The 10412-nt window shown below is 50.4% G+C and overlaps 1 protein-coding gene across 2 annotated transcripts in view; it reads left to right on the top strand.

Moving 5' to 3' along the window:
* The first annotated feature begins 621 nt into the window (after positions 1 to 621).
* STAT5A (signal transducer and activator of transcription 5A) overlaps positions 622 to 10412 on the top strand; it is a 19413-nt gene continuing 9622 nt past the window's right edge. For both annotated transcript variants that reach the window (XM_006092372.3, XM_006092373.3), the window contains exons 1-5: positions 622 to 749; positions 1099 to 1255; positions 2399 to 2488; positions 5579 to 5753; positions 10177 to 10307. In XM_006092372.3, the coding sequence (XP_006092434.1) occupies positions 622 to 749; positions 1099 to 1255; positions 2399 to 2488; positions 5579 to 5753; positions 10177 to 10307 (681 nt within the window). The remainder of the gene's footprint in view (positions 750 to 1098; positions 1256 to 2398; positions 2489 to 5578; positions 5754 to 10176; positions 10308 to 10412) is intronic.

Below are 10412 nucleotides of genomic sequence, written 5' to 3'. Positions count from 1 at the left end.
GCGCCGCGGGTGAGCGCCGTCCTCGCGCGCCCGTGGGCAGGGGGCGCTGTCGGGCTGGGCAGAGGCAGAGAGACGGGGGGCGCAGCGGCTCGGGCGCCACCGAGGAGAGGGCGCGTCTGTCCCCCCGGCCTCTGTAACAGCCCCAGCCACGTGCCCGCGGGGACCCCGCCGTCCAGGGGACGCCTTCGGGAGCGTCGCTTTGGGCTGGAATAGCCCCCCGCGCCCCTTCCCAGAAATTGGTACCCAGGGTTCGAGGCCGGGTAGGGGGATTCTTGCCGAGGTCCGTGGGCCACCGCGGTCAAGTTTCTCTTTCAGTTTTTAGCTGTCCCCCCGCTGGGGAAGCCCCGGTGGGGCGAGGGGAGGGGAAGAGGAGGAGGGCACCTGACTTTCGAGGGCCCCTCCCCAAGCCTCCGCGGGTTCCTCGTTAGAGGGCAGGGCGGCCTTCCCCTCCTCACCATCTCTCTTCCCGCACAGGAAAGCCGGTCTGTGGGAGGGAGGGGCCTGGCCCGAGGGACCGCGGTCCGGGCACGGGTGGGCATGGCCGGGCCAGGGGCAGGCCCAGCCCTCGCCTCTGCCCGGCCGGCGCGTCCTCAGCCCTCTGCTCGCCCCAGGTGAACGGCCATGGCGGGCTGGATCCAGGCCCAGCAGCTGCAGGGGGATGCGCTGCGCCAGATGCAGGTGCTGTACGGGCAGCACTTTCCCATCGAGGTCCGCCACTACTTGGCCCAGTGGATCGAGAGCCAGCCCTGGTAGGTGCCCCGGCTGGGCTGGCTTCCCCGGCGGGACCCTGCCGGCCAGGCCCCTCGGCCTCAGGGCTCCTCCGTGTGGGTGGGTGTGATTCTGGTCCTGTGGGCTCCTTTCTGTGAGGAAGGGGCCCTGTTCCATGTTGGCGGGGAAAGGGGAACAGGGAAATGGGCGCCCGGGAAGGGAGAGGGGCTGTTTCTAGAGTCTGCTGCCCGTGGCGCTGCCAGGAACCAGGCGTGTGGGCGCTGGAGCACTCGTAGTCAGGAACCTGGGGTTCCCGCGTCCTGCTGGGTGCCTGGCTTCCTTGCCAAGGAGGCACCCACAGAAGGCTTCTCTCCCCTGCCCTGCCCCAAGGGATGCCATCGATCCAGAAAATCCCCAGGACCAAGCCCAGGCCACCCAGCTGCTGGAGGGCCTGGTGCAGGAGCTGCAGAAGAAGGCCGAGCACCAGGTGGGGGAAGATGGGTTCTTGCTGAAGATCAAGCTGGGGCACTACGCCACGCAGCTGCAGGTGGGTGTGAGCGCTGGGTCGTCTGCGGGGAGGCCGTGGCCGCCTTCTAGTCCCAGCGTCGGAACCCCTGGGTTTTTCCTGGCCTGGACACTCACTGACTCACCGTGTGACCTTCACCTTATCGGCAACTTTTCTGCGCTTCGATTTCCCCCACCCCCTCTTTCTAAATCAGACCTGTGGGATCCCTCTAGCATATTACAAAGCCAGAGGTGGGGTGTCCTGGTCCCCAAGAGAAGGAGGATGGGTGAAACCACCTTCTGGACAGATCAAGCGGAAGGGATGGAGGTGGACTGAGTCAAGATTCCTTTATAGGAGAAAGGAGGAGTGACAGATTCTAGAAATGAGGGCGTGAGGCAACCAGACATCCCTCTTGGGGCTCTTCTAAAGGTGGGAGAGCTCTTGAAGTGGGGCAGGAGAGGAGCAGAGTTGTCAGATGAAAGAGCCTTGAATTAGGCTTTAGATGTAAGATGTAGCTTCTCCTTCACTTGGGCGGGGGGGGGGGGGTGGAGGATAGGGGAGAGAGGAAGTTTTAGTGGGAGCAGGAAAGGGGTGTGGGTAGTAATCATAGTCAAGCATTTATTGGAAATCACTAGTATTTCTTAGAGAACCACTTTTAAATAGAAGCAGCAGGGTGCCAGGGAAATAAAAAGTCCACCCCAGAAGAGGGAGGAAGCCGGGGAAAACCTGGGGCAAAGGGGGAAGCAGAATAGGAACCCAGAGCTGGAGTATGGCGGAAAGTTTCTTGACCTTGACATTAGGCGCTCTGAGTTTTGAGTCATCTGCTCACTCATTTGCTTCGCTCTGTATAAGTACTTAACCTCTCTAAGCATCAGTTTTCTCATCTTTGAAATGGGGATCATCATTTCTGCTATGTCATAGGGTTTCATTGATATGAAAGTCATAGGGGATGGTCAGTTGGAAGTGCTTTCTGAACTGGGTTTCTAATGCACTGCAAACCAAATGAAGATCTGGGAGGGGAAATCAAGTCAAGGAGAGACCGAGGTGACTGGTGACAGTTCCGTAGACTTCTCAGGGGGGAAGCTGAGGCAAGGACTGGAGGGGAGGAAGGTGTGGGCATGGCACTGCGACAGGCATGGTAGACACAGAGGATGGCCACTGGTCGCTGCTCTTGGATTCTTTCAGAACACGTATGACCGCTGCCCCATGGAGCTGGTCCGCTGCATCCGGCACATTCTGTACAATGAGCAGAGGCTGGTCCGAGAAGCCAACAATGTGAGTGTCCCCTGGGTGTGGGGAGAGGAGTTGGGAAGACTTTTCTCTCCAGACACAACTGTGACTTATAAATACTGGCATGAGAGGACACCAAAGAAATGAGAGGAGACATGAGCCAATGTGAGGGGCAAGATTATCTGCAGGTGTGGAGTGACCCCCTGGCTTCAGTCCCTGGCTCACCACTTTCTTGCTGTGTAACTTGAGCAAGTTACTTAACTTCTCTGAGCCTATGTTTCTTCAATTATAAGTAGGGATGGTGATAGTACCTACCTTGCAGGATTATTGTGAGTGTTAAATGAGATACTATGTGGGCCAGGGACAGACAAACAGACCAATGAAACAGAAGAGGAAGCCCTAAATACACACACACACACACACACACACACACACACACACACACACACACAGCTGGAAACTCAGTCTGTGTCAGAAATGGCATTACAAATCACCAGGGAAAAGATTTGTCATTCAATAAATGGGCTAGGGCCAAATAAGAAATATTCTCTGGGACGGTCTGTGAGGAGAAATGGAGCCAAGGTCTGTGTCAGAAAAATGAACACAGTCAAGCTCAGAGAAGTGAGGCCCAGAGAGGCAGAACAGGGGGCTCATTCCCCAAGTTCTGGAATCATACAGGCATTGAACATCTGCTTGGACAATGGTACCAATGCTATACTATCTGCAACAAAGCAAAATGAATTTCATAAAATGACATCACACAGGTAAAGACCGCCGAATAGTGCCGGGAGCACAGGTCTTATTGATTATCTATTTGTTGTTGTGAACGCCGATTTCAGGAATTTGGCAGTTCATTCAGTAAACGTGTATTGAGGTCCTGCGGTGTGTCCGGCCCTGGGCTAGGCCTGGAGAAACAGATAAAGACCTGGTTGTCACCTGGGAGGAATTCGGGTGATGATCGATTCTCCAGCGGTGAACTGAGGGTTCAGGGGGCATATGTGGGAAAAGTACCCAGCTCAAATCGGGGCAGGCGGGCAGGGGGCATGTCCTGAGGGAGGAGAGGTCTGAACTACAGTGGAGAAAGCAGGAGGGAGGAGGTGGGAGGAGTTTTTAGTCAAAAGTAGCAACAGTATTTGTGAGGGCAGGAAGGCAGGAGCCATCTTATCATATCTGAAGACTTGCAAATAGTCAGTGCAACTGGGGAGAACGGAGCCAAGTGAGGAGTCCTGATGGGTAAGGCCAGAGAGGAAGCAGAAGCCAGAGGGTCTTCCAGGACAGCGCTTGTGTCCCTTGGCTTGCTGCATCACAGAGCTATCTGTAAACGCACAAGTGAATTAGGCTCCAATTAAGAACTACATGTCTGTGATGCAGGTGTTGTCATGGTTGGGGGAAGGGGGCTCAGGGGATGGGAATCATTCCTTCTTCTAGCCATGAAGGTGTTCTTGGACACCTTTGACCTAGGCCTAAGGGATTTGGTGATGCACAAGACACACGAGGTCTTAGCACTTAGAAGGCTCACATCCTAGTGCAGTGATGGCGAACCTATGACACGCGTGTCAGAGGTGACACGCGAACTCATTTTTTTGGTTGATTTTTCTTTGTTCAATGGCATTTAAATATATAAAATAAATATCAAAAATATAAGTCTTTGTTTTACTATGGTTGCAAATATCAAAAAATTTCTATATGTGACATGGCACCAGAGTTAAGTTAGGGTTTTTCAAAATGCTGACACGCCGAGCTCAAAAGGTTCGCCATCACTGTCCTAGTGCAAGGAGGCAGACAAGAGCGATGGTTGAGTGTCAACCTATGAACCAGGAGGTCACGGTTTGATTGCCCGTCAGGGCACATGCCCAGGGTTGTGGGCTTGATCCCCAGGAGTGGGTGTGCAGGAGGCAGCCAATCAATGATTCGCTCTCATTGTTGATGTTTTCATCTCTCTCTCACTTCCTCTCTGAAATCAATAAAAAAATAATTTTTTTAAAGAAAATAAAAGGAAGAGGTAAAACCCAAGAACTAGACACTCTCAGATAAGGGTGGTGCTGTTTTGAATGGGCCCTTCAGAGACGGTCACTCTGAAAAAGTACCAGTTGAAGTGTCAGCCTCAGGAAGATTTGTTCCAGAGTGATGGCACAAAAAGTGCAAAGGCCCTGAGGCAGCAACGTGCTGGGTGTTTAAGGAACAGAAAGTAGCTGTTGTGGGCGCAGAGGCTGGCAGGGACTCTCAGCCAGGGCAGTGGAGGCTGTGGGAAGGAGTTTGGAATTTTCTGAGAACAGTTCATTGGAAAGGCCCTGAAAACTTGGTTGAGAAGGAGATCAGACCAGGTCACTTAAATGTCTGAATCCACAAAGCCCTTGTTGATGCTTCCCCTTTAACTTCACTGTGGGGTTCTTAGGACACCACCTGTGAGAGGTTTGCCTGATTCCCTCTCCCCTCGGTCACAAGTAGGTCTTGAGTGAGGACAAAGACAATGCGTGTTCACCTAGCCCAGTGGTCGGCAAACTGCGGCTACGAGCCACATGCGGCTCTTTGGCCCCTTGAGTGTGGCTCTTCCACAAAATACCGACTTCTGCGCATGGGCCACGAAGTTTCAGTCGCACTGTACGTGTGCGCCCGCACGTGGTATTTTGTGGAAGAGCCACACTCAAGGGGCCAAAGAGCCGCATGTGGCTCGCGAGCCGCAGTTTGCTGACCACTGAGCCTCCGTCCCCACTCCGTCCCCAGCACCTAGCACAGCCCATGGCATTGGATCAGTGAAAGAATGTGGAATGAGGGGTCATCATCATTAGTAGGAAAACCCAGGTAACTCTTGGGATGTGTTGAGTTCTAGTCTCTTCAAAGAGAATTTAGATGGACCGTGTTTGGGATCCTCTGGTGGAGTGAGAACTGCAATAGAAGCTTCTGCTATGCTTCATGAAGATTCCATAGTCTGCCAGCTCACACGTTTCTCCTTCTTTGTCCCCCCCACCCCACCCCAGTGCTGACAAATGACTATCCTTCTGGCTCAAATTGCCCTTCCTTTTTACTCTAGATTCAGAGTTTGGGGTCTGTAGTATGGGCACCCCCCAAAGCCCGAGGTTTCTCCCATCCTCACTGCCCAGCTCACTGCGGCCTGCATTTCTGATATGTCCCCAGGGTGCCTCTCCTGTTGGGATGCTGGTTGACGCCATGTCCCAGAAACACCTTCAGATCAACCAGACCTTTGAGGAGCTGCGGCTGGTCACGCAGGACACCGAGAACGAACTGAAGAAGCTGCAGCAGACTCAGGAGTACTTCATCATCCAGTACCAGGAGAGCCTGAGGATCCAGGGTGAGGCCGCGGCAGCGTGGGCGGTGTATGTCGTGAGGATGGCAGTGAGGACCACTTTGTGAGCTCCCGCAGGGATGGGACTAGGTCGTGTCTGTTTCCTGGGAACCTTCCCCAAAGCCTGGGAGGAGTAATGGCTCCGGGTGATGGAGCCCTTGCTGTGCCTTTTGCATGCATGACTCAATTCAACCTTTACAACAAACAGTTCTAGGATGTAGGTAGTTGCATTATCTCTATTTTGCAGATGGTACAACTGAGGTTCGAAGAGAACAAGTAACTTGGCCTGAGTTGCTTAGAAAATTGCAGGGAGGTGTCATTAAATCACTGTACTTTATCAGCCAATATTGTCTCCCTAATTGTAGGTATTCCGTGAATATCTCAATGAATGAATAAATGACTGAATATGGGCAAAGTGTTCCCCCATCAGAGGGAGCATTTAGGTTGAGAGTTCCCAGATTGGACCAGGCTGGGGAGAGGTGGAACTCTAGGAACGCCCCTTCTTTAGTCTTCCTTAGAGGAGATGGAACTGGAAGAAGGAGGTGACAGTGGACAATTCTCCTGTCTCCCAGAGCTGTACCACCCCATCCTAGTGAGAACAGGAAGTGTCAAGCTATCTTTTCCTTTGCTCTTCTTTTTCTGGCTTCTTCAGGTAGACCTTTAGGTAATTGATTTTAGACCTTTCTTCTTTTCTAGTAGATGTATTCAGAGTCATAAACCTCCTGCTAAGCAGTGTTTTAGCTGCCTCTCCTGATTTTGAATATGTGGTATAGTCACTATCATTCCGTTGGAAGTATTTTCTAATTTCTCTTCTAATTCTTTTGCACATGCATTTAGAAGTATATTGTTTAATGTCCAAATATTTTTTTCTAGATGTCATATCATTATTGATTTCATTTTCATTTCATTATTGAATTTCATTGTTGTCAGAGAACATACTCTGTATGATCTCAATTCTTTTAAATGTATTGAGACTTGTTTTATGGCCCAGCATATGCTCAGTCTTGGTGAGTGTATCTGGTGGACTAGAAAAGGATCTATTTTCTACTGTGTTTCATTAAAAAGCAGCAAATAATAAATTCCATAATGTTAACAAATATAACAATACTTATTTTATTTTTTTTTAAATATATTTTATTGATTTTTTACAGAGAGGAAGGGAGAGAGATAGAGAGTTAGAAACATCGATGAACGAGAAACATTGATCAGCTGCCTTCTGCACATCTCCTTCTGGGGATGTGCCCGCAACCCAGGTACATGCCCTCGACCGGAATCGAACCCGGGACCCTTCACTCCGCAGGCCGACGCTCTATCCACTGAGCCAAACCGGTTTCGGCAACAATACTTATTTTAAAATAAACATTTAAATATATGTTATAAATATTTATATAATATTACATATTATGCACATTGCATATAATATAGCTATATTTATGTAACATTTATATAGTATATAAACACCATGAATATTTAAATATGTATTCAGTACATATATTTATTATGTTAACATAATAAAATTGTATCAAAAAAAGTAAAATCAAAAAATAAACAACATCTATATTTTCCAAAACAAAATTTAGTGAGTAGAGTAGCATTGCTATATATTTTACACATCTCTTTAATGTTAGGGAGATAGTTGGATCTTGCTTTCAGTCTGTTGTAATATCACATATCTTGCAGCCTCTTGAAAAATGCCACTGTATAATTATAAGAGACTAAAAGAGAAAAAGGCAAAATCTTATGACTTTTGAAAACGGTTTTGGCTTTGTGGAACCCTCCAGGCATCCCTGGTCCACACTTAGAGAACCATTGATCTATGTCTTTATTTATTTTTCTGCCTAATTGTTCTATCAGATGCTGAGAGAGAGGTATCAAAATCTCCTATTATATTGTGGAATTGTGTACTTCTCCAATTATTTCTGTAAACATTTCCTTTATGTATTTTGAAGCTTTGTTAGTAGATTCACATGCATTTATGATAATTGTCTGTCTGCTGGATTGACACTTTAATGATTATGAAATATCTTTCTCCATCTCTGGTAGTACTCTTTGTCTTGAAGTCTACTTTATCAGAAATTAACATAACTTCCCAAGCCTTCCTGTTCCATATTGGCACAGCATATCTTTATCCATGCTTTTTAAAATTTAAAAATGTAGACAGCATATAGTTGTCTTGCCTTTGTCTTTATTCTGACAACCATGGCTTTTAATCAAGGTGTTTAGCCCAATGATATTTAATGTAACATTTAATACAGTGGAATTGAGGTCAACATTTCAGTATTTATTTTCAGTTTTGTTCATATCCATTTTTGTTTCTCTATTTTTCCTTTTATTATTATTTCACTTTGCTTAGGATTCTCTTTTCATTTGCCTAGTTAAGCTTTCCTCCTAACCCTGCCCTGTCAGTATTTCCTGTACCCTGAGGCCGGCACATTGCCTGAATCACAGTAGGTGTCGAATAGATGTCGGTGGGATGAGTCTAGCATGTCTTCTTCCCATCTGATTCCATACCTGACTGGCCCCGGGGGGGGTGGGGGGAAAGCCCACTTCCCAGATGGGGGAACAGGATAGCCAAGCTATTCGTTCTCTCCCAGGCCGTGGACTGGTCACCATATCGATGATCCTATTCTTGGGTTTTCTGTTTCCTATGTATGGGTTTGGGTTTGGGTTCTGGTTTGGGCTTGTACCCATCATGCAATGTCAGTTCCGTCTCATTTATCAAGTTCACCATCAGAAACACAGACTATTGATCTGTTGTGCAGAGAAGGCTCAGTTCCCTCCAGTGGAGCAGACAATTGCCCCACATCTCCTGGCGGCCTTCCCAGAAACGTCTGCAAATTGCCAGGAGAAACCTAACTGGGTCGCTGGCATAGGGAGGCCGCACCAGGCGTTGGGGACACCACCACCTCCCTGTGGTGGCAGGATCCTGAGGTGGCACCCGGACGACCCTGCTGTGTGCCCTGCTGGACGACGCTCTTCCTGCTCAGGCCCCTGCAGTGAGATGGGGGCCATCTCTCCGCATCCCCTTCTCGTCCTGGGCTCTTCCTGGCTGTCTGGAGTTGCTTTGGTCCTTCCCAGCCTGTGTGACCTTGGGCAGGGCCTAGGTCAGTGTGACGGGGCCCTCAGAGGCCTGCCAGGAGCTTGACCAAGACATGCTGATGCTCACATCTTCTTGACTCAGCCCGAGGAAGGACACTGGGTGTTCAAAATGGCTATTGGCTGCGCATAATTACCCCAGAAGTTAGGATAGTGTTTCCCTTGGCGGGGGATGGGATCGCAAGCTGTGGAGGTGAGCAGGTGGCTTTAATTGGGAAATGTATGATTTCTTAATCTGGGTTATGAATTCACAGGTGTTTTAATATGATTCTTTCTACCTTCCCTATGTCTTAAGTATTTCATAACTGATGTTTTTAAAGAGGGTAATTATGCCTCACTGACTCCCTATTCCTACCATTGATGAGGTTCCTAAAGCTAATATGAAGAGAATTGCCTCCGTTTCCTGAGAGAATATTGCTACTTTTTTTTCTTAACTTAATTTATTTTAAATCCCCACCTGAGAACATGGAGAGAGAGAGAGAGAGAAACATTGAGCATTTGCCTTCTTTGGGTGCCCTGGCGGTTGGGTGCCCCAGATGATGCTCAACCAACTGAGCCACTGCAGCAGGTTGAGAATCTTGCTGCTTTTGTGTAGCCCCTCCCTCCCTCTCTTCTTTCTTCTCCATCTTCTCTCTTTTCTCTTCCTGTTGGTCAGCTGAGCTCACAGTGACCCAACCTGGCGCCTTCTGTGCATAGAGAACCTCCTCTCCCTGAGCAGAGGCAGCTGTGCCCCAGGAGGCGGCACAGGCCCAGGAGCAGGGCCTTCCCTGGCGGGTCCCCGTCACCCTTCAGTCCTGTCCTGTAGCCCATTGAGCAACAAGGACTCACTCTCACCCAGAGCTTCACGTGCCAGGCAGCTTCCTGAGCATTTTCCGTATCAGCCCTTTTCATCCCCAAGCAACCCGCCGAGGCAGGGAGCAGGCTTCCCCGTTTGCACCCGGGAGACTGAGGCACAGGAGAGTGAGGGGGTTCCCCCGGGTCCACCCCGCTAGCACATGGCCAGGCCGAGGCAGACGAGGCGGTGTGGCTCCAAGCCGGACCCCAATGTGGCGTGAGGAAGGCGGGGCCCCAGCTGTGTGGGCTGGGGTGGTAGGATCCTCCTCAGCTGTCCCCTCAAGCTTCTGTCTCCTCGTCCCTAGAGGGGAGCTCAGAGTTGGGGGCCAGGGAGTGAAGCTGGCGCATCTCCGGGGCCCTTGGCTGCCAGATCCCTGACTGGCCGTTGGTCAGACACGTCACCCTGAGGGTCTTGTCTGCAGAGCAAGTGAGTGTGGTTTCTCGGGGTTTCCTGCTGGAAGCTGGGGGTCATGGCCACGGTGTCCTGTCCCTCCTCCAGCTCAGTTTGCCCAGCTGGCCCAGCTGAACCCGCAGGAGCGTCTGAGCCGGGAGTCAGCCCTGCAGCAGAAGCAGGTGTCCCTGGAGGCCTGGCTGCAGCGCGAGGCCCAGACGCTGCAGCAATACCGCGTGGTGAGTGGGTGTGCGTCCCTCTCCTCCAATCCCGCGTGGTGAGTGGGTGTGCGTCCCTCTCTGCCAGGCCTGGGGTCCACATCCTGAGCTGTTGGGGACCCGGCA

The sequence above is a fragment of the Myotis lucifugus genome, unplaced genomic scaffold (assembly GCF_000147115.1).
Source record: "Myotis lucifugus unplaced genomic scaffold, Myoluc2.0 scaffold_100, whole genome shotgun sequence".
NCBI lineage: Eukaryota > Metazoa > Chordata > Mammalia > Chiroptera > Vespertilionidae > Myotis > Myotis lucifugus.
Note: the sequence above shows the minus strand (reverse complement) of the source record. Positions and strands in the feature narration are given on the sequence as shown.